General features: G+C 39.9%; 1 protein-coding gene across 1 annotated transcript in view; it reads right to left on the bottom strand.

Annotated features, from left to right (window-relative positions):
• Positions 1-24,866, bottom strand: part of LOC132816349 (protein diaphanous homolog 3-like) — a 545,172-nt gene that overhangs the window by 179,217 nt on the left and 341,089 nt on the right. Inside the window, exon 21 of the mRNA XM_060825802.1 lies at positions 2,568-2,807. Within this exon, the coding sequence (XP_060681785.1) occupies positions 2,568-2,807 (240 nt within the window). The remainder of the gene's footprint in view (positions 1-2,567; positions 2,808-24,866) is intronic.

Raw genomic sequence — 24,866 nt, 5'->3', positions numbered from 1 at the left:
AGCAGATCAGCCCAAGTGCAGGGTGCTACAGACTGTGTACATGCTGCACTTACAGCACCATCTCATAAGACAGCAAACTCATCAACACAGGGCTCCATTCCATTAAAATACAAGTGTTATGAAGATGTGGGTATACTTTTAAGAAAGTTAAAAGCTAGCAGAACTACCTGACAACACCAAGTGTTCTGAACAAGATATAATGCAACCTTTTGGTCCAGCAGCTAGGGTATCGGGTCTCTTGGAGACAAAAACAAGTTCGAATTCAGCCAATCAGTTTAAATTATACCGCAAAATACCAATGTCCAATCAAGTTTGAATTTAGTATATTGACAATATTAAAAACCAATGAAACAATCTGATGCTTTGGGGTATAAGATTGGGGAAAATTGAACAATTGGGGGAGAACTGCCGAAAGACCAACAGATGTAGATTGCTGTCTGAGAGGAACTTATCCAGGGAAGGAGTTTGCACAGAGAAAAACATTGACATGGACCTGGGCCTAGACAGCAAATTTGCAAAGAGAAGATTCGACAGCTGGCTGGTTTTGAAATTTTAACTTTTATCAGTAAATCTTTATCGGGGGTTTTATCGGACTAGTATTATGGAAGGAAAAGTAAAAGATAGGTTAGAGGAAGGAGTTGTAAATAGTTGTTAGTTAATTACCCTCTGTTACACTTTAAGAAATAAAGATGTTACTTTTACTTTAACTAGTTCTTGGCCTCTTGAATTTTCAGATTACTGCAAGGGATAAATCTCTTCCGTGTTGCTAGTTTAAATTAAGCAGGAGGGTTTACCCCGTGTCGTAACACCAAGTCATCTGTGATTGTCAGAACCCAACTTAGAAGCATCCACTAGGCACGCTGTAAGATGCCAACATGCTATAACCTCAAGAACTATCATGTTTCTGCTTTGTTTCAAGGGTAGGTTGCCCTACAAAGATGATTAACAGGGAACAAGGCCTACACTCTGTAACCGCGATGATAACTCCATTGCACAAAGCCTGGCCTAACAGCTAGAATAGATACTATGCAGCCCATTCTTCTCCAAAGGCCATCACAGCACAGACGATAGGGCCTCCTGAGGGTCATGTTCTGATGGTTAAATTGATATAGGAGTACCGTGTATCACAGGCCAGGCAGAATGTTCTGCACTGTCCTAGCTGTGTTTTGTACAAATTGTGCCACAAAGTGGGAAATGTGATGGACGCGAAGAGCTGGGAGAGAAGCAGCAGTCTTCCAAGGAGGAACATCACCATCTGCATGATAGGGTGTGCAGCACATGGAATCTTATTGATACCCGGTTCCCATAGATGTGAACTGGCTGCATCAAACATTCATTAATTATAACTTGGTCATTGTTTGTTTCCAGATATAAAAGCATAATTTTCTGTTTCTCTTTTCTCACAATTAATGTTTAATAAAAGCAAACATTTTAACTGTTTGAAAGCTTTCTAGTATGTGATGATTTGACAGTGAATAATGAGAAGATGTACTGCCATGCTGGGCATTAGGGGCAGAATAGCACTCCCTTAGACAGGGCTCTAAGATAATCTGGCAGTAAGGATGAGTAGCCTGTGTAGATTGACACTTGTAGCTGTAGTTACGATAACTGTTGATCAGACAGGTAATGACATTTATAAACGTGAGCTTGGTTTTGCAATGAGGTCTCACCTGTGCCACCTATGTGCCCTCAGAAGCATTTCCTTTTCATTCCCTCCCATTAGGTGCACTGTGGGAGGCAGTTTCTGGCTGGAAGTACGGTCGGGGATTAAATATGGCACGAGCGTTCTTGGAAGATCCCGTCAAGGTAAAACTTCCATCTTTGGGAGTGCACAATAGCATGTGCAAGGTGCCATAGAGGTGATGTACGTATATAATGAGGAGAGCAGTGAAAATGTACAGAAGAGTATGCCATGGAATTCCCCCAAATAGGCAATGAACTGATTTTATAACTATTATCCCTTGATAATTATTATCCCTTGCCATTCAAACTTTCTGATCCAGTCTGGATTCCCATTCCTTCAAATGGCAAATTGTTTTTGAAGATTTCCAAAATGTTAAATTTTATATTATTATTCCTATTTTACTCTTTTGTCCCTTTTTATGACCTTTTCCTTGTTCCAACTTGGCCTCCTCCTTTATATCTCTTTATGTGCCTGATTTGATCTTGGATTTACTCTCCCTAATTCTCTCTCTTTATAGTCCTTCCTTTATGTGTTTGACACATTAATATTATTGGTTAAGGAGATACACTTTTAGATGCCACTATTCACCAAGGTCTCAGACGCACTGTCATCCTGCAAACTGTAGCACAAACATTTGTGAACTGGATGCAGAGTCTAACGTACGTCCCATAAAGTGAGATTTCCTTCTCCAGCAAATTCTGATCTATTTTGTCAATCTGTATGTTTCATTATTTTTCATAAAATTTATTTGGAGAGTTTGGGGAGAACACTCTAGAATGATGCAGTTTTATCTATTTGATTGTGACAAGTCTGCACAGTATTGGATGACAGTTTTTTTTTCACTTGTATAGTTCTGCCTAAATATTTTGAGATATGGACTTACTTTGCACAGGAAGTTGATGTTGAAGCCAAATGTTTGAGCATTTCGAGACCCAGCATTCATGTAGTTTCCAATTAGTAACACCAGCTCCAGCAGGTTTCCAAATCTCTTACTTTTCTTTAACTCCTCACACGCAGTTGCAACAGCCATAATATCAGGTCTGATATTGTTCACCTGTTCCTCAAACTGAAGCTTGAACAGAATAGCATTCAGCCGTGGACGAAGATTTTTAACACTGCTCATCTGGTTGGATAGAAGAAAAGAATGTCAGGAATATAAGCTCTTGTCCCATTTTGGTACAAAACAAATTAATTTAATCAAAGATGATTTATTAACATTAATAAGGTATTGGAAGATCTTAACTCATAAAGTGTGAAAAAATGGAAGCAAGAATCAAAGACATTTGAGCAAGCAATTGGAATTCTATTTGCAGTTGCTAATAACAACTGCTTATTTTACAATAACTAATAAAAGATACAGTTCTACCATAGATCTGTCCTGACATCCAATATACTAAATCACATAAAAATAATATGTGCTTATGACCCAGAGTAGCAAAGCAATCAAAAAATGTTCATGTGGTAAACCTATTGGGTTACAGAAATATATTGCATGGCAAGGCATGAAAGATTTTTATTGACTAAATACAAATAAACAGGATCTCACTAACACAAAAATACATGCAATTACATCACTTACTACAAATCAGGAAAAGTTTGAGATGAAAACTTAAAATTTGTAGCCTTGTGCTAACTTCACCATGGAAAACTAGAAGATCAGACTAAAACAATGCAAACAATTATAAAAGCAAAATAATCCAAATGCAGCAGATCTGAACTAAAAACTGAGTGGTGGATATACTCAGCAGGAATGACAGTACCTGTAGAGAGAGAGACAGGGGAAAAGAGGGGGCAAAGTTCTGCCAGCTCTGAATGATTTGGGCAATATTGAGACAGTTGGAAAAATATGGAGAGATCGGAAAAACTAGATTCTCAAGAGAAAAGTTCGAATTTCCACCCAGGTTTAGAATAACGAAACAGGAATCCCACAAGTGAATGGGGTGAAATCTATCTGCTTGTATTAATTCTCAATCTTATCCATTCTCAACTCATTTATGTGCAGTTTGCTAATATCCTCGCAGTGGAGGAAACTAGATTATGATAATTCCCAGCATGAAAGGCAGAACATATATCTTACAGCCTCGGCTCACCACATGTTCCTCCAGGTGGAGTAAGTTTTTTTTCGAGAATGCAAGCTTTACTTGTGAGCACTGCAAAGCTGTTCAAGGTGTAACCAAACTAGACAGGTGCTGACGTAGTACATTGAAGACAACTGTAATCACAGTAATCCGGATGTGAAACACATGCAGTGACCAACTATGCGAAATACAAATCCTGGACACAAGGAATACTGAACATGTCACTGGCTGTTACAAATTGACTATATCATCTCTGTGATGCAGAGGTAATCACAGATGAAGTTAAAAGTGTCACCTTTGGTCTATATTTAACAAAAACAATCCAAGGTCTCATTAGGTGTACAAGGGCGAGCCTTAACGCTGATTCCCCCACACTAGGCTATGCCCCTGCATCCATCTCTCATGGTCACTCACAAGAACACAGGGAGCACAATAAGCACCCTTGGGACTTCTTCGCCATTTATCTGATGTTGTTTTCTTTCAGTGCAATTATCAGCACTACCCCCTTAATATCTTGAGCTTCTAGAAATGCTCCCTATGCCCCTTCATTGAGCTCCATGGACTCAAAATCCAAGCTATATCATTTCCAGGTCCATGATCTACAGTATAGTATGAACTAATGAAACAAGAAAATGTGAATTATTTTTTCCAGCAGAAATTGCATTACTGTATTTTTATTTCAGGGCAATAGAAATATCAATCTTCAGACCATTTCAAATCAATAGCAGAAACTGAAAGCATTCAAAATCTCTTTATTTTGTGTACATAAACATTGTACAACTGCCAGAGGAGATCAGAGAGACACAGCTGACAATCAGGCAAGTGAGATTTGGTTGAGAACCCAGGTAAATCAGGTTTTAAGCAAGTACAATGGTAGAGAAACCATTTGAAAAGGAAGAAAAGACGTACGGAATGTGGTGATAAAGTAGAAAGCGGAACTGATGAGATGGTAAAATAGCTGATTGGTTAGCAAAAAAAAGTGGTAAAGTGATAAGTAAACGAGACAAAATTGGGTCTAGGGAAGTGTAAACGGCAATAGCAGAATTAATACCACAACAGCTGTCTCTTAAACGGGAATCATATTTATGAACTGAAATTGTGGTCACATTTGGAGGCCGTAAACTACATAAAAATGATCATTGCTTAAGAATGCAGTCTAACAAATAACTTGCATCCAAAACATATTAAATCTTTTGTCATGTTGTGAGGGTTGTTTTTAAAAATCAGTTAGTCACTTTTTTCCTAAAATGATGTTATTTATGCAATTGTCAGAAAATTAGAGCTTTCACAACAAAATAATAACACACATGACAATTCAGCACTGAAAATTGGCATATCAAAACTAGCAAAGAGTCATTGATATAGTTTAGATTGTCTAATCCATTCAATAATAATGAAGCTGTCATTAGCTAAAAAGAATGTCACAGTTGTTTCCTTTGCTGGTGACATCTATACAACAACAAATATTTGATCATCTAGGTGGAAACAATATTTTTGTAATTTTTGCTCTACTTCTTGATGCCACAATGTTTATTTCTGAAGATTAATATGAGTGAAATCATAAAGAACTTGACTTTTTGTCCAGGGTACACTAACAGAGACTGTCAAGTGAACCTACTCCTGCAATTCAGAATAAACAAACACTAAGTATTGGATAGTCATTGCGATAAAGTATTGGGAAATAATAGCTAAAATCCTCCATTTTATAAGTCTCAATTTTGGAATAATAACTTGCCTTTTAAAATGGTTAAGCACAGTGACCATGAGAATGGAATAAGGAATGCATGAATCTTGGCATAATCAAGTATCTGTTTGTATTCCAGACAGTTGCGATAATGTAATACTGATTGTAACCTAGGTATTACCTCAGTGACACAAATAACACCATATTAACAGTATTGGTTATTTTAGTGTGAAACAACACTACTGTATTAATTACCTCATGAGAACCTAATTAAGACTAGAAACATTATATGGTGGGAACTGTAGAAAAATGATATGATTACACACATTAAGGGTACAAATTATGCTGTCTCTTTACTCAGAATTAAAAATCATTTATTAGCATATTCTAGGTCATTTCTGATTGATAACCTAGCCTTTTTGTTTATTGATCTCTCAGCTAGCTTGAGAACAATAAAAGAGTGCTATTTTGCAACCTATGTGTGGTCCGAGAATTTCCAAGTTTACAATTGGGACCAAAAGACAGAATGAAGACCCCTTGCAAATCAGAGACTGGAGAGAATGCCACTAAGATGTCATTGAAAATTGACAGGTCAAAACTTTATAGGTTTTGTGTACTAAACACTGTCCTAAATGAATGAAAAATGGAATAAATTATTGTAGCTGAGCACCGACCCCATTCATAGTTTCCAGCTGAAACCAATAATCACATTGATGAGAAATTCTTTTAAAATCCCCATACTGAAATTGTCACGGGTTCCAGCTGCTTTTACAAACTTAATAACTGATAATTAACAGGTACCAATTCACCAGATTCAGTTTGGCTATTTTCAATCAACAAATTAGCCATTAGTCAGTAGCAAGAAAAGGTCAAAACAGAAAGTGTAACAGTAATTGAATATTCTTGTCTGAGAGATTGGAAATCAATGGATTCCTTTACCCAAAACAGAATAACAAGCACACCATCTCCAGGCTCCATCCTGAATTTCAAAAGAATTCAAGGAAGCTGTGTGTGTTGGTTGTTGTGCGGAAGTGTTAGAGGAAAGAATGTAATTTTCTCTTTCATTAGACGGTGAATGCCCTGAAACCTAAGTGGAGTGAAATATCAGGAATTTAAATATCAATCCTGACATAAAAAGAGTTTTCTCAGTGGGACTGTTTCATCCTGTAGGCAAATACATTTTTCTTGGTTTAAATTTCCACATACATTGGTTTATTTCCTGATTACTGAACTAGCTGGTCTGCACGTTGAATACTCTGGCCAAGCGAGATATCAAGATCCCCACCATGTCCACAGCTACTTCTCCAAGAGTTGTGTTGCATCAATAGGACATTAAGAGATCATACATTGTTTAACAAGAATAATACTTTCTTGTTTGATTTTAAAATGGACTATGTGGCATTAAAAAGGCTGCTACAAATCACACAGTTGATGAGTAATAGAAACTTTCAGCAGACAAAGCTAAAAACTGACAGCCTTGTGGAATGTCATGGACACTGCAAACAGCAAAGGCACAAACCGTCCATCTCAAACTTGAACTGATACCAAAGGAAAGTCATTGAACTATATTTGCAAATGTGAGTGGCCCATCTATCTCCTAAGATGAATAATGGATTCTTGGTCAGAGATACAGAAGCCAATTGTTAAATTCAAACGGACTCTGTGATGGGCCAGTGACATGACCAAAACTCCTCTAGTTTTGAAGTGATTCCAATTGTACATTTCTGAACCCTTTTCTCAGTCTGCTTTTAATATTTGGCCTGACTACAATACCATCTAGGGACAGCTAGAGAGAGTCTGAGTTTCCTTAAAATCTCTCGCCCTGAAAGAATCCTGTATTCTTCTTCTACCTAATTTTTAAGAATCATCTTGCTGTGTCATCACAACTTGGAAGAAATTCTGTAAATCCTGAACAGTTCATGAGTTACTGAAGAAAGTCTAAAAGCATTTATCAGCCACTCTTTTTTCCCTAAACGAAGATCTGAAGAAAATTGGTAAGTCAGATAAAGAGAAAAAAAAACTCCCACCATTTATAAAAACCAATAATAGCATTAAAATTATTTTCTATTGCACGGATGAGTTAGTTAGTCTTATATGTTGAATTTTAATTATCATTGGCTTGCTCGATAAATGTTTAATAAATTTGTTTGACAAATAAAATCTAAAAATAAGCGTGGATCTGCTGCTTTTCAAACATAGAAGAGCATCCTGCAAAGACATGGAATCAAAATTAAAACTAAAATAATGAGAAATGAGATTTTATTTTTGAACAATGCTGTGAATTCTAACTCTCAATTCGAGAAAGTAAAAAGTATAATTTGTTTTGATATCAGTTGCTGTATGATATACTTACTAAATTATTTTGCTATACTAACTTAAATCAGTGTTCCACTCTCCCAATATCATTGTTTAATTTAAATAAATATTCTGGCCAAACCTTTGCCTTACTATTTACGATCGTACATAGTTTGATAAGAACTCCTCAAAAACATCTCTTTTCTTAGCTGGAAAGAAAGATCATAGCAACTTCCCTCAAATTTCAGGTTAACCTCAATGCTCCTCTGTGCAATGACTCCAGTGAATGACAGTCTCTTGCTTCATGGCATCCAGAGCTGAACATGGCACACAAGATATAGTGTGTTCAGAGCATCGTACACACTGATTATTACTTATATCAGACTTATCACTCTGATAACTGTCAATTGGAAGTAAGGCCATCTCTGATAATTTCCATGTTTCCCTCTCCATCATCATGAGAAGTCATGCTAAATTATACTTCCTTATGTATCCACCACCCTCAAAAAACTCTGCCAAATCTCCTTATAAATTATCAATTTATCCATTTTCTAGTCTTTAGTCTTCCGTTCAGCTAAACAGTTTTGCAGGTCCCAATATGCTCAACCATACTTTCATTCCACCTTTTGCTGTCACTGAGACTGATACTCGCTATCAAGCCATGGAGCTCAAGTCAAGGAAGTTCCTGACTCAGCACAGCCACCTCTCTTTAAAGTGTCTGGTCATGCACAACATTTGCTCTAGGCAGGAGATTAGAATTAGGTCTGCAAGCAGACGTTGTCAGGCTTGTTATCCCCCTCCCCAACTCAATTTTCTCTCTCTCCACAGCCCTTCAGTTTGGAAGGTAATAAGGAGTAGAAGGTAAAAGTGGAAACCATCTAAAGGTCTTGGAGAGTTGCCAAAGTGTAAATCAAGAAATGATGGAGTTGTGCAGGAAGGGTACCACATTGACATGAGTGATGTAAATCTGCATATTAACTGGACCAATCAGAGGGGTAGTGCTAACTACCTAAAGTGGTTGTCAGGACAATTAAATTCAGGATAGAGCAGTTGAATGCTGTGAAAAACATAATGTGGTTTGCTGTCCACTGACAGTTCTACGTGACAAAAGGATCGTCAAATCAAAGTAAGGTTTCATGTTTCTGAAGGAGATAGAGAGGAATCTCCTCCCAGAAACGTGGAGCTACTTCTTGTCAAAAGAAACAACCAGATTGGCAATCTGCATGAGATTTCCACTCCTTGGAAAATCTGGCTCATAATGACTTGAAAATATTTTAATTCTGTGCTAAAAAATAATGAGTTTTTAAGCACATAAAATAACAAGTCATGTTCACAGAACAGAAAATGAAAACTCTATTTACCTCCACTTTAGAACATAAATTCCAAAATGATAATATTATAAACCTTCATCTCACTACTATCCATATTGATCCTTTTCATGGATCGCCACCTTTCTCTGCTGGAGAGACTCGTGTTTCTATTGACTCTGGAAGTGAGGTCTCAACTCTTGGCAGGGCCACCCATGACAGTAAGGTCAGAGAGGAGGAACCAGGCAAAGCACTCCCAAAACAAGTGCTCAATGTAATCCAGGCAGCAGACATTTGTGTGATATCAATGGTAGATGAAGGCCACAGCAGTAGGGAGCTCTCCGGTCATAAAGATTTCCTTGTCACTGGAATTGGATCTACCTTCTGACAGCACAGTATCCCTGCTGCTGTGCAACAGCATCCCCGTGTTAAAAGATCTCCCACATAAGGCATTCCTGTTGTCAGTAGGAAGGGGCACTGGAATATCAGAGATTAAAGCTATTGGAAGTGATGCTTCTTTCCAGGCTGCAGAAACACTGGCCCGAATAATTTTCCTAGGCAAAACTCAGTACTGCAGATGCTGGAGATTAGAATAAAGAGTGTGGTGCTGGAAAAGCACAGCAGGTCAGACAGCATCCTAGGAACAGGAGAATTGACGTTTCAGGCAAAAGCCCTTCATCAACAATTTTCCTTCATATGCTATTAGTTTTTATGTGGACCAATTTGGTTTGGAAGTTATCCTTCCCCAAAAATGTTCTTCACCCTTCAAGATACACCTTCATACTTGACAGGGAATAATCACCTCCTACAAAGTGTGCTCCAGGAAATTCTCAATTTCCTGTAAGCCCTGTAGTGAGTCTTGCAGTCCTTCAAGATGAGAAGCTTTGAATGAGAGTTCAGATATTCTTATTGAACATGTGGTTATCAAGGACCCATGAAATGACTGGAGTTCCCAAATAACATAGAAATTGCCCGTACAAGGGTCTCAAGGGAGGTGAATTACAAGGGAAAGAAGTTATGATTCACCTGCATAAAATTGTAATCAAATGTCATCTGCAATTGTGCTCAGGTTTGAACATCAACTCAGAACAAAAGAAAAATAAAATGTTCTGGAATGTTCCACGGATTTGGTGATAACTGGAGAGGGAAAGAAAGCTAAATATGATTCTTCAGTAATGAAGACATTTTACTTGATTCAAAATTTTAACTATTTCTTTCTCCATTGTGATGATGCAGTCCCTTTAACAAGGTTATTCTGTCCTTGGCCTTTTTCAAGAGTCGTAAAGGCAGAGGTTCTGATATGTCTGGAGAAATCTACTTGAGAAGGCTTTTTAAGTTTTTGTTTTAAAACACTTGTACAATGAAAGAGGAGTGACCAGTTCTCCCAGTTCAGGGTTTTCTCTAGTTTTGGGTTAGTCTTAGCTGGAGACTCAAAGAAACAGCTCTGATATCTCTCTGATATCTCTCCTGTAAGATCCTGTGTTTGATTTTACCTTTTTGCCAAGGGGGAGTTATGGGATGTTGCAGGAAATCGGAACTGCTCTTTGTTAAGTTGCGTTTTTGTGTCGGTGGGTTTTCAAATTGTTATTCTAAATTTGGTTTTCTTTTTCTCATGTAAATAAATTATATTTTGTTTAAAAGCGAGTACTGTGTCGCTGTGTCGCTCCTGAAATATTCAGTTTAAATCTGCTTAAAACAACTAGAAAAGTTAGCTTCGGGGCTACCTTCTTAAAATGTTTTGAAGAGATCTGGCCTGGTCAATAACACTATAGATGCTGCCAGGTTTATCAGTTACTTCCAGTATTTTCTGTTTTCTTTCAGATGGTCAAAATTCACAGTATTTTACTGTTACCACGGGGAGGATTAAAAGGATTGAAAAGAATGCAGCTTCTCCAGAATGATACTGGGGCTAAGTGTGTCACTTTATGAGGACAAATTACATAATCTTAGTTTATATTCCTCTGAGAAAGGGCTTACCATGAACCAGGCGTTTAAAATGTTTGAAGGTATCAATAAGGTAGATACAGAAAAATCACGGATTTTGTGGGGGCTGGGTGGGATAGGGAATTAAAAACAAGTTGACATAATATTAAATAGAGTTCAATTAATTCAGGGAAGAACCAAAAACCACTTCTTCTGTACAAGGGTAATAGGAATCTGAAATGATTACCCTCACACAGCTGTGCATGGCAGGAACAATGCAATTTTCAGCAAAAACAAAAAAATGCTGGAGGAACTCAGCAGGTCTGACAGCAGCCATAGAGAGCAAAACAAAGTTAACATTTCAAGTCCAAAGATCTTTCATCAGAACAGAAACCACTTGGAAAAGGGTGGCATTTGAACTCATGACATGGTATGGCATGTGTCTGTGCCCTCATATGTGTGTGTGTGCATGTGCCTCTGTGTATGCTTGCATGCGGGTGTGTCTGTATATTTGCGTATCTGCATATGTGCATGTGTCTATGTATGTGTGTGTACATGCATGTGTGTGTCTGTCTCTACATATGTATTTGTGCATGTCTGCAGGTGTGTGTGTGTGTGTGTGTGTGCTGGGCGGAGCTCTGCAATACACCATCATGTTCCCATGCCAACATTTCTTCGATTGGCTGCAGTGTTCCAGCATACCTCATCTTGCGCCTAGGTACCTTACAGACTTCAAGATTCAACACTGTGTTGAACAATTTCAGAATTTGAACACCTCCATCCATGTTCATTACCAATCCCAAGCCCCAGATTCTATTCAATACTGGTTGCTCCCAGCACAGTCAACTCATTTTCAACTACTTACAGTTCCCATCATCACATATTCAGCTTTACCTTTTTCCTCTGGCTTACTATCAACAATTCCTTTGTCTGCTTCCCTTTTCCTTTTCTCTTTCCCTGAGCGTTGTCTCCAATTCTTCATCTCACTCCTCCTCCTTCCCACTCTGTCTCCCCCTGCATACCTCGTCCCCACCACCCTGTCATCAGCATAAATACCACCTTTTCCCAGCTGCTATCAGTTCTGATGAAGGAGGACTGGACTCAAAATGCTAAACTGCTTCTCTCTCCACAGATGCTGCCAGACCTGCTGAGTTTCTGCAGTACTTTTTGTTTTTGTTTCAAGTTTTCAGCGTCTGTAGTTGTTTGTTTTGTTACATTGAAAAGACTGTCATGAGACAAGGGGTATAGTATTACAAAGGTAAAAAGGGCTCAGAAAAGATTTACAAGGATGATACCAGGGTTGGAGGGTTTGAGCTATAACGAGAGGCTGAATAGGTTGGGGTTGTTTTCCCTGGTGCGTCAGAGGCTGAGGGGTGACCTTACAGACGTTTATAAAATCATGAAGGGCATGGATAGGGTAAATAGACAAGGTCTTTTCCCTGAGATGGAGAGTCCAGAACTAGAGGGCAAAGGTTTAGGGTGAGAGGGGAAAAATTTAAAAAGGGACCTTAGAGGCACTTTCACACATAGTGGGTGGTGCGTGTAAGGAATGAGCAGCAAGAGGAAGTGGTGGAGGTGGTACAATAAACATTTAAGAGGCACTTGGTTGGGTACATGAATAGGAAGATTTAGAGGGATATGAACCAAATGCTGACAAATGGACAAAATTAGTTTAGGATAACTGGTTGGCATGGACAGGTTGGACCTAAATGTCTATTTCCATGCTGTAAATATCTATGCTCTAAACATAGTTAGAATGCAGATCAGCTATAATTGAACTGAGTAATGGAGTTGGCCCTAAGGGTTTAATGGCCAAGTCCTATTCCTGTCACACTTAACTCTAAATAGTGCAGAAGAGATTTTAAATTTCTAACAATCAAATTAGATTGGAAAAGAGGGGAACACAGTCTGAAGATGTCAATGTATTTCCATAATCCTGTAAACTTCCAGATTCGATCACCTAGCCAGGTACCACTGCCCAACTGCAAAGCTTACCCATCAATAGTGGTGGCAACAATAAATCATTTATTAATTTTGTGACAGTTTTTTCTGGGAAATATTTGGCCTCTGTTCAGCATCCTCCAATTATTCTGCCACAACTGATAATCCTCCACTGAGAAGTCACATGCCATATTTGCATGTCAGAATGCTAGATGATTGAATCTACCAGTTGTCTTGCAAGTAGTATGCTCGTGCCTCTGGGAACAATCATATTTTGTAATAATACGTCAAGAGTCAAATTCAATTTAAAAACTTCCGAAAACAGATGGCTGATAGTGCATTAGAGGACTAACATGAGCTCCTGATGCAAATGTTAATCAACTGATCTGAGTTATTTCTTGAGGGTTATGGCATGATCTGAGTCACTTGATTGCACTAGTTTCCATATATGTTTTTAGCCCATATGCTATTCTGTAAGAAAATAATTCAGCAAGTCTGGCTCTTGAAATGTTCCTGCAACAATATAACAGGTGTTTTTTCAAAAAGAAAGCACATAAAATATAAAATTTCAGAGATGCCCATAATGGTTGAAGTGTGTGGATCATCAATGCACAAAGGAAGCAGCAAAGAAATAGAATTTAGAAAGTTCAACATCGCTAACACTAGCGCCAAGTGAATACCAATTCAAATGAACTGTATTTCCATTTTACATGCGCTGCATTCACAAATAAAAATTAAATTGACAGCTGCAGACATAAGAAATAAAAGATTAAAAACTTACACAGAAGTTCTAAACAATTAAGCTAATTTAGTATGCTTATATTCAACGCAACCAAGTGTACTCATGTTGTCACAAAACTAGATTAGGGTCAGGCTAAATCTAGCAAAGGCAGGTGCATCATTTGCAGCATGTTTTAACCTTAGCTGGCATCCATAACTTTCAATTTCATTATTGCATGATTGCACAGTTTGCGGACTAGGTGCATTGTATGCTTTTAAGACAGTTAGATGACATAACACGAAACATTCCAGTAAAAGATATTCACTTAAGTGGCCAGCATTATTATTGTTGTTGTTATTGTGATGACTGTATATTTGCTTTTTGCAATCAGTAAGCACAGATCCCAGACTGTGTCTGGGTTGAAGATCTTACAAGCTTTTAAATAGATAATGCTGTTGATAAACTTTAAGACATCTGTCAACAAGTCTTCTTGATACATGTTACATGGGTTAACATATAGGGGAGCAACCAGATCATATTATACTGGCAATAGCATTTGATCCATGATTGGTTAGTGTTTTTTATGGAAGGAATTATATCTGGTTACTTTTACATTTGGAGATTTTCAGGTAAAGTGAAATACTTTAAGAAGAAAGGCAAGGTTACAGTTTACAAGAATTTGTTTTGTTGTTGCTTCTTAAAAGAGCAACACACCTTCCATTCACACCATGCATGTAAAGAAAAAGGATAAAGAAATATAGCCTCTATCTGGAAAGTAGGGTATCAGCTTTGCTTTCCCGGATGGCTGGTTTGCAATGCAGAGTGATGCCGGTAGCATACGCTCAGTTCCCGCACTGGTTACCCTCGGATTAAAAATGTGTTGCTGGAAAAGCGCAGCAGGTCAGGCAACATCCAAGGTGTGGGTGAGAGGCCAGAGAGGGGGTGGGGGCGGAGAGATCGGGAAGAAGATTGCAGGTCAAGAAGGTATTGCTGAGTCCGAGGGTTGGGATTGAGATAAGGTGGGGGGGAGAGGGGAAACGAGGAAGCTGGAGAAATCTGCATTTATCCCTTGTGGTTGGAGGGTTCCTAGGCGGAAGATGAGGCACTCTTTCTCTAGGCCTCGTGTTGCTATGGTCTGGCGATGGAGGAGGCCAAGGACCTGCATGTCCTTGGCGAAGTGGGAGGGGGAGTTAAAGTGTTCAGCCATGGGGTGGTTGGGTTGGTTGGTGCGGGTATCCCAGAGGTGTTCTCTGAAACGTTCCGCAAGTAGGCGGCCAGTCTCCCCAATGTAGAGGAGGCTACATCAGGTGCAGCGGATGCAGTAAATGATGTGCGTGGAGGTGCAGGTGAATTTGTGATGGATATGGAAGGATCCCATGGGGCCTTGGAGGGAAGTGAGGGGGGAAATGAGGGCGCAAGTTTTGCATTTCTTTCGGTTGCAGGGGAAGGTGCCAGGAGTGCAGGTTGGGTTGGTGGGGGGTGTGGACCTGACAAGGGAGTCGTGGAGGGAGTGGTCTTTCCGGAACGCTGATAGGGGAGGGGAGGGAAATATATCCCTGGTGGTGGAGGTGGCGGAAATGACAAAGGATGATACGATGTACCTGCAGATTGGTGGGGTGGTAGGTGAGGACCAGCGGAGTTCTGTCCTGGTGGTGATTGGAAGGGCGGGGTTCAAGGCCGCAAGAGCAGGAAGTGGAGGAGATGCGGTGGAGAGCATCGTCAACCACGTCTGAGAGGGGATTGCGGTCTTTGAAGGAGGAGGCCATCTGGGTTGTTCGGTATTAGAATTGGTCCTCCTGGGAACAGATGCGGCAGAGGCGAAGGAATTGGGAATATGGGATGGCGTTTTTTACAGGGAGCAGGGTGAAAGGAGGTATAATCTAGGTAGCTGTGGGAGTCGGTTGGTTTATAGTAAACATCCGTATTGAGTCGGTCGCCCGAGATAGAAATGGAGAGGTCTAGGAAGGGGAGGGAGGAGTCTGAGACGGTAAATTTGAGGTCGGGGTGGAAAGCATTAGTAAAGTGGATGAACTGTTCAACCTCCTCATGGGAGCACGAGGTAGCGCCGATACAGTCATCGATGTAGAGGAGGAAAAGGTGGGGGGTGGGGTGCCAGCGTAGCTGCAGAAGATGGACTGTTCCACATATCCAACGAAGAGGCAGGCATAGCTGGGGCCCATGCGGGTGCCCATGGCTATTCCTTTGGTTTGGAGGAAGTGGGAAGATTGGAAAGAGAAGTTGTTTAGAGTGAGGACCAGTTCAGTCAATCAAAGGAGGGTGTCAGTGGAAGGGTACTGGTTAGTACAGCGGGAAAGGAAGAAGTGGAGGGCTTTGAGTCCTTCATGATGGAGGAAGGAGGTGTACAGAGACTAGATGTCCATGGTGAAATAAGGCGTTGGGAGCCGGGGAAACGAAAATCATGGAGGAGGTGGAGGGCGTGGGTGGTGTCCTGAACGTAGGTGGGGAGGTCTTGGACTAAGGGGGACAGGAACGTGTCAAGGCATGCAGATATGAGTTCGGTGGGGCAGGAGCAGGCTGAGACAATGGGTCGGCCGGGGCAGTCAGGTTTGTGGATTTTGGTTGACGATGCCCCAAGCGGACCTTTTCTTCCGCTACATCGAAGACTGTATCGGCGCGACCTCGTGCTTCCACGAGGAGGTTGAATAGAGTTAACACATTTTTCAGCTCTGATCTCCAGCATCTGCATTCCTCACTTTCTCCTACCCTCAGATTAACCCAACACCACATCTCTTTATGGTCTGGTAGAACTATGGCAAATTTAGTTAATTACCTCATTGTAAAGGATCCCTTTGGAGAAAATGGTTATGACATGGTGGAATTTCACATTCAATTTGAGAGAGAGAAACTTGGGTCGAAAACTAAGGATCTGCCTTAAACTTAAATGAAGGCAATTACAACAATACAAAGACTTAGCAAAAGTAGACTGGGTATAAGATAAAACAGTTGATAATCTATGAAAGGCATTTAAAAGAACTTAAAATAATCACAATTACTTCAATGAAAAATAATAGGTGAACTAGCGGAACTAATTGCTAACGAGTCCCCTGGATCTGTTGGCCTACATTCTAAGATCTTAAAAGGAATGTTGCTGAGAAAGTGAATATATTGGTTATAATCTTCCAAAATTCCCAGATTCTGGGAAATGCTGGAAATCATAACATAACCAGGCAAGTCAACATGGTTTTATGAAAGGGAAATCATTTGATAAACTCATTTGAATTTTTTTCAGAAGTAATAAATAGGATGGATAGAGGGGAAACCAATAGATGCTGTGAATTTGGATTTCAAAAGGCATTTGATAAGATGCTAGATAGCAGCTGGAGACACTGGATACAGCAAAAGTCATAGGCCCTGACAACCTTCTTGCAATAATACTGAACACGTGCTTGAGAACTTGCAACTCTCCATGTCAAGCTATTCCACCACAGCTACAATACTGGCATCTACCTGTCAATGTAGAAACGTGCCCAGCTATGTTGTGCACAGAAGAAAAGGGCAGATTTAACCCAGACAACTACTTCGGCATTAGTCTACCCTTGATTATCAGTAAAGCAATGGATGGTGTTAATAATAGCATCATCAAGCAGCACTTGCCTACTTATTGACAACTCAGTTTGGGTTCTGCCACAGCCTTTCAGCCCCTGACCTCAGTGCAGCCTTAGTTCAAACATGGACATAAGAGTGGAATGCCAGAGGAGAGGCGACAGAGAGTTCCCTGGACATCATGAAGTACTTGATAGTGGCATTCAGTAATATGAACAGAACAAGAACGTCGATTCTCCTGCTCCTTAGATGCTGCCTGACCTGCTGTGCTTTTCCAGCATAGCACTTTTCTCAACACTGAGTATGCTTCTATCTAGTTATTTCTTCCAAAGTGCATCACCTCATAGTTTTCAGGGTTAACTTGCACTGTCCTATCCATCTGACCAATCTGTTTATACCCTCCTGTAACCTAAGACCTTTTTCCTTGCTATTAACCATCAAGCCAAGCTTTGTGTCATCTATCAAACTTTCTCATCATCCTTCCCTCATGTTCTAGTCTATATCATTTATCTATATCACAAACAGTATGGGAGGCAGCACTGATCACTCTGGTATACCACTGGACTCTGGCCTCCAGTCACATGAACAGTTTACTACCACCAGTCTCTGTTTCCTGCCACCAAGCCAATCTTGGATCTAACTTGACAAGTTATCCTGAATCTCATGAGCCTTTACTTTCTTCAGCAGGTTGTCATAGAACATAGAACAATAGAGCACAGAACAGGTGCTATGGCCCTCGATGTTGTGCCGACCAGTGAAGTAATCTAAACCCTCCACCCTACACTATCCCATCATCATCCATATGCTTATCTAAGGATTGTTTAAATGCCCCTAATGTGGCTGAGTTAACTACATTGGCAGGCAGGGCATTCCACGTCCATTCCACTCTCTGAGTGAAGAACCTGCCTCTGACATTTGTCTTAAATCTAACGCCAGAACTATTGATGAAATCTGTATAAAAGACACTAACTGCACTACTCTCATCTCTACACCTGGTCACTTCCTTGAAAATTCAATCCAATCTGCGAGTCATGACAAAAGGTTTACTGACTATCCCTGGCCTCTCCAAGTGGAGATTAATTTTCTCCTTCAGACGTTTCTCCAATAGCCTCCCTACCACTGATATGAGACTCACTGTTCTTTAATTCCCTGAATTATCTCTACTACCCTTCCTCTAGAGTGGAACCACATCAGCTATGTTCCAGCCCTCTGTGGCTAGAAGGAATTAAAAATTTGGATCAGAACCCCTGCAATTTCCTCTGTTGCCTCCCACAGCAGCCTGAGATACAACACATCTGCACCTGGGGATTAGACCACTTTTAAGCCAGCAAAAATCTCCAAAATATATTCAATCTTTATGCCAAACTGTTCAGGAACCTCATAGTCTATCCTCCTGAATTCTGTAGTGAAATCCTCTTTCTCCAAAGTGAAGATACTGTGTGAATACCCACTTACATACCTTACCAAAGCCCTCTGGCTCCACACACATATTGTTACCTTGCTCCCTAATGGGGCCTAATATTTCCCTGATTATCTTCTACCTCTTAAGATACTCACAGAATATCTTGCCATTCTGTTACCCACCAGTGCTTTTAAAAGCCCATTCTTTGCATAATTATGTAAGGTACCCCTTTACACTTTCTATCCTCCACTGGGGGCTCTGTTGATTTGCAGTTGCTGAAAGCCTCTTTTATCCTATTTATCCAGTCCTGAATATTCCTCGGCATCCTGGGTTCTCTGGCTTGTTGCTCCTATATTTCACCTTGAAGGGAACACATTGGACCAGTATCCTCCCCATTTCTTTTTTGAATCACCCACTGCTCTGCTGTAGTTTTTCCCACAATTAACTGTTCCCAATGTTGGCTAGATCCTGCCTTATTTTTATAAAATCTGCCTTCCTCAAGTCCAAAACTCTTTTTTGCAGCCATTTTTGGTTTGTTTTTCATAGCAAGCTTTAAAATGTATGGTGTTCTGGTTGCTATTACAAAAATGCTCTCCCACTGCCACCTCGAACAACCTGACTGGCTTTATTCCCCAAAATTAGGTCCAGCCCCACACTGACCTTTGTTGGATCTTTTATGTGCTAACATAAAACTCTGTCCTGAATACATTTCAATTAATCAGCCCTCTAAATCTTTTACCCAATTAACACTGGGCAAGTTGAAATCCCTAACATGATCACCCTCTTCTGATTAACACCTCAGTGAATTGACTACATAGCTGACCATTTATTGCCCACTAACTGTTCGGTATTTTATAATATATTCCCGGCAATGTGACTGACACCTTTTTAGTCTTAAGCTCTACTCACAGGACCCTTCCAAGATATCATTCTTCCTTACAACAGTTACTGACTCATTAATTAATATTGCAGAACCACCTCACCTTTTACATCCTTCTCTGTCATGCATAAAGATCCTATACCCTAGAATTCTGAATTGCCAATCCTATCCCTTCCTCAGCCATGTCTCCGTGATGGCAATGTTGTGGGGAAAATCACTAGCCTCAGAGTCAGAGTCGGGGTTCAATAAACGGCAGAGTTTATTGTACAAGGAAATACAGGAGCTCCAGGGAGAGAAAGACACCAACAGCACAATGGGCAGCTGTGAGTCTCCCCAAGATTTACCTATCAACCATCTCCCGCTTCAGCAACAATATCACAATTCCATGGCTATCCATAATGCTCCTTGCATTGAAGTAAAGGCCTTTCAGTCACACCTTACTCCCTTGAATCTCAACATGGCTGAAATGACTATGTTTTGGTTCCTTTATTGAATCACACTGTGTCGCTACTGTGCTAACGTGCTGTGATCCCTTCCCCTGCCAAACTAATTTAAACTCCTCCCAATAGCACGAGCAAACCTATCTGCAAAAATGTTGATCCGTTCTGGTTCAGACACAGACTGTCGCAATTGCACACATCCCACCTTCCTCAGAAATGGTCTGTGATGCAGGAATCTAAAACCCTTTCACCCACACCTACTCTTGGGCCACACAATCACCTGCGCTGTTCTCCTATTTCTTCACTCAGTCATTCTTACATGAAAACAGGAAGTTACAATGGCAGTGTTCTAGAATGTAACTAATAAACAGTTTAACAGAAAATACAGAAGCATCAGTAGTGGAAGCTGTGTTGGAAATTGCAGAAGCATGTGATGGAAAATATGAACCTATTCATGATATGCTTTCTAAAGATATTCTGAAAGGAACAAAATAAAAACCGAAAGAACTGCAGATGCTGGAAATCAGACGTAAAACAGAAATTGCTGGAAAAGCTCAGCAGGTCTGTGAGGAAGGAAAATGTTAACTCTGACTTCGCTCCACAGGTGCTGTCAGACCTGCTGAGCTTTTCCAGCAATTTCTGTTTTCGTTCCTGAAAGGAACAACTGATTTAGAAACAGTCCAGAATAAGTTGGCCTGTAGTGCACATCTGTGTGCTCTACATCTGATATGGAAAGTTGATAAATATGCTGCAGTGGAAAAATGATGGTCAGCAGGAAAGCTCTGCTGCCCTACACAATACAGTGTATAATGCTTGGAACAAACTGCCATTCGACCAAACACTGGAACTGGATATTGATTTACAGACAAACAATGCCAAAATCAATGAAAGGTTAGAACATGTAACAGACCTCTCCCCATGTGTAGTAAAATCAAACCAGGCCTAGGCACAACTCTGCGAATACGTAGCAATGCAAAACACAGATTAGCAAACATGGGCGGTATTGGATGATAGCTGAGATCACTTCGCTCACTGCCCAATCTCTCCAATAAAGGGTTGGAAAACCTGTATGCAATGTCACTTGGGACAGAGAAAGGGCGAAGCAGAAGGGACAGATGAGCAACCCTGTAGAGAAGCCACATGTTTGAACAAATCTCTTATCCCTAGTGAAGTTAAAGTGACAACCACTAGAAACTGGAGCATATTCACAAGGGAGATTCCATGAGAGCATACCTTACATTTGAAATAAGTCTTCGTTTAAACAGGGTGTTCACAAACATTAAAGATTCAGATTTGATTTGGGAAAGAAGTTAAATCACTGGGAAAACAAGAATCAGAAATGGTGTGAATTTTTCTTTTAATTTGATATAAATTTAAAAGAAACATCCGTGCTGTTGAAAACTACAATTTGCTTCCAAGCAAACTAATAAGCTGAAGTTTGGCAGATATCCAATTTGAACTCAGATTTTAGAAATTGTTTTGAAGTGGAGAGAAAATTGAACAAAAGTCATATGAGAAATATTCTGTTCTGATGCTTGAGTGGCTTTTTATAAGCTACTCTAACAAAAAGGATGATAAAACAGTTCCAAAAATCTTTGGAAAGCTTGAGCAAAGTATAGGAAAGACAATTTGAAGAGAATGCTTCTTGTTTCTCATAACAAAAGTCTATAAAATACGTGATGATGTCGCTTGACAAATGTTTGTTCTGGCTCTTAGGTCAGCAGAAATTTAACTCTTTCGTTGATAACTTTTGATATTTTTAACCATAGTTTTCATATTGCTGGATGTGCAAATTACTAAATTTTACATTTCAAAGTTTACAGATATGTTTGGGCATTACTATCCCATTGGGTTTCTAACAAGAGCCACAGGGGATTTTGTTTTGCTGCTTCATGCATGGCATTGCAATCTTTTGCAATAAATTCTGTGTCTTATGATCCTGTTCCATAAACACCCAATGAAGGTGCAGCACTCCAAAAGCTAGTGCTTCCAAATAAACCTGTTGGACTATAACCTGGTGTTGTGTGATTTTTAACTTTGTCTACCCCAGTCCAACACCGGCATCTCCACATCATGCCTATTCACAAAAAGCAGGACAAATCTAACTCACCCCATTGGTATACTCTCGATCATCAGCTTCAGAGAGGAAATGAGCATGATTATCCCTGATTTGAGATGTCATTGGACTGAGTGTGGTCTCAAGGAGCCCTAGCAAAACTGGAAATGATGGGAATAGAAGACAGGGGAAATTCCTTACTGCTTACACACACACACACACACACACACACACACAATTGTGAGTGTTCAAAGCGAATCATCCCACTATAGGAACTTCTCTAGTTTATTTTCACATCAGAGATTTTATGGCACAATACTGGAGCAGGTAGGACTTGAAGGTATGCCCTCTGGCCTCGAGATAGGGGCACTACCGCTGTATCATAAAAGGCCCAGAATTCCTCCGGGCAGATATTTTCTAAACAATCTGTTCAGAGAAGTTAGTACATACTTCTGAAGCAGATGGGACATGAACTTGGGCACCCTGGTTCAGAGCTACTGTACCACAAGAGCCCTAAAATTTCTCAGGGTTCATATTTTCTAATCAACCGGTTCAGAGATCATACATCTTTGGAACAGGTGGGACTTGAACTGGGGTCTCCTAGGCAAATTCTTCAGGGTAATGTCCTCAGCCTAACCATTTTCAGTTGCTTCATCAATGACCTTTCATTCATCCTAAAAGGAGAAATGGGCATTTTGCTGACGACTGTACAATATTCAGCAGCATCCTATGGCTGAAGATATTGAAACACTCTGTCCAAATGCAGCAAAATATGGAAAATATTCAAGCTTAGGCTCATAAATGGCAAATAACATTTGTGCCACATAAGTGCCAGACAATGGCCATCTCTAACAAGAGAGAAGCCAACCAACTCTCCTTGATATTCAATGGCATTACCATCACTGAATCCTCCACAATCAACATCTTAGGGTTCCCACTGACCAGAAACTAAACTGAACTCAATCCTGTGGCTATGACAGCAAGTCAGGCACTCAGATTTGGGCACTCATCTACTAATTCATTAAGGTCTATTCACCATCTACAAAGGACATATCAGGAGAACATCAAAATACCTTCCATTTGTCTAGCTGAATGCAGCTCCTATAACACTTAAGAAGCCCAATACCATGCAGAACAAATCAGCCACTTATTGGCATTTCACCTAATATCTTCAGCATTAACTCCTACCAGCACCAAAGCAAAGTGGCAGCAACAATTACTATGCATAAGATGCACTGCAACAACACCTCAAGGTATTTTAGATTCCACTTAGAATGAGAAGGACAACAGATCTTTGAAAACACCATCACCTGGAAATTTGCCTCCAAGGTAAATGTTATTCCTACTTGGAACTATATCAAAGCAATGTCTTCTGAAAAGTGGTAAGAATGTAGCTACTCCGAGCCACTCTGCCTTGTTAGTCAAATCTGTTACAATCTCTCAGTTTCACCATTGAGAGTGGAGCAACTGGCAGTTCTGTTTACAATCACCTTTCATTTACACTGGTATTGGGAAAGGAGAAGTTGCAGTCATTGTTGCCTCTCTCAAGCTTTCATTGTATGTCGCTCCTTTATTCCAGTGTGTATCTCAGCTTTTTTCAATATTCCTGTGATCCTCTTTAGAATCTGTGTTTCTATATAACTCTTCAACACTCCATCGCAGCTTCCACATATGACACCTTGCTCCATGCTCACAAGACAGCATTCCTGTTTTTACTGTATCTTACTGAGGTGATTTTAAGATAGTTCTCTGTAGTGTGTGTGGTTCATGGGAGACCAGGAAGGACATTTGTACATGATTGCATTTCAATCCAAACAGAAGGCAATACATTAGTTATTAATTGTGAAATGTTTATGCTCTCGCTCTGAAAACCAAGTTCTACATACAAAACATTACAATTCGTTTACTCTTCAGACGTTTCTGAGATCTTCCAAAAAAATCTCACATTTCCTGCTTTTATTTCAGATATATATTTTAAGTATTTTCTTGCAGTTGAGCACTTTATTGACATGAACAAATAAGCTGCTTAGGTTGTAATCAATTAAGTGATTTTACATAATCACCAAAAGCTAAGATAATTTGAGAATACGCTAAACTTCTCGCACTACAGGAAAATGGAATCTGTCCAATTCTATATGGAAGAGTTGCATCTAGAGTCATTTTAAATTCATACTACATTATCTACAAACTTCTTACTGCTACCCAAAGGTGCACAACAACAGGACTTTTTGTCATCTTTAATGATTATTGAAAGTTCTGTTTTAATTCCTAGTAGGTTTATTCATGAATGGTTATGATGTATATCCTCAGTGTGTATAATTGAAAGCAGGTAAGTTCACAATGTCTTTACTGTTGTGTCTAAGCTATAAGGCTTATCTGGCAGGCTTTATAGCAAAAAAAAAGAAAACAATGGAATTCACTTTTTAAAAGCCAATATGACATTTGCTGTTGATGCACAAACTTTATTCCAGAAATCACTAGCTTTTAATGCTTTGTACAGCAGTTTCCAGATTTTGACAAATGGAAGTTCATGACTTTGCTATTTTTCATCATTTCAGTGACATTGGAAAAGTGAAAATCTATTCTTATTTTCATTTGTACTTTCCTCTATTCACTGTCTGCAAAACAGAAAAACATCATCAACTATCACATTCAACAGTGAGAAAACAATTGGCACCATAGTAGCTCAGTGGTTAGCACTGTTGCCTCACAGCGTCAGGGGCCCAGGCTGAATTCTACCCTTGGGTGACTGTGTGGAATTCTCACATTTTCCCCATGTCTGCGTGGATTTCCACTGGATGCTCTGGTTTCATCCCACAGTCCAAAGATGTGTAAGTTTGGTGGGCTGGCCTTGATAAATTGCTGATAGTATGCAGACTAGATGAGTCAGT

This window comes from Hemiscyllium ocellatum, chromosome 6, assembly GCF_020745735.1.
Source record: "Hemiscyllium ocellatum isolate sHemOce1 chromosome 6, sHemOce1.pat.X.cur, whole genome shotgun sequence".
Lineage (NCBI taxonomy): Eukaryota > Metazoa > Chordata > Chondrichthyes > Orectolobiformes > Hemiscylliidae > Hemiscyllium > Hemiscyllium ocellatum.
Note: the sequence above shows the minus strand (reverse complement) of the source record. Positions and strands in the feature narration are given on the sequence as shown.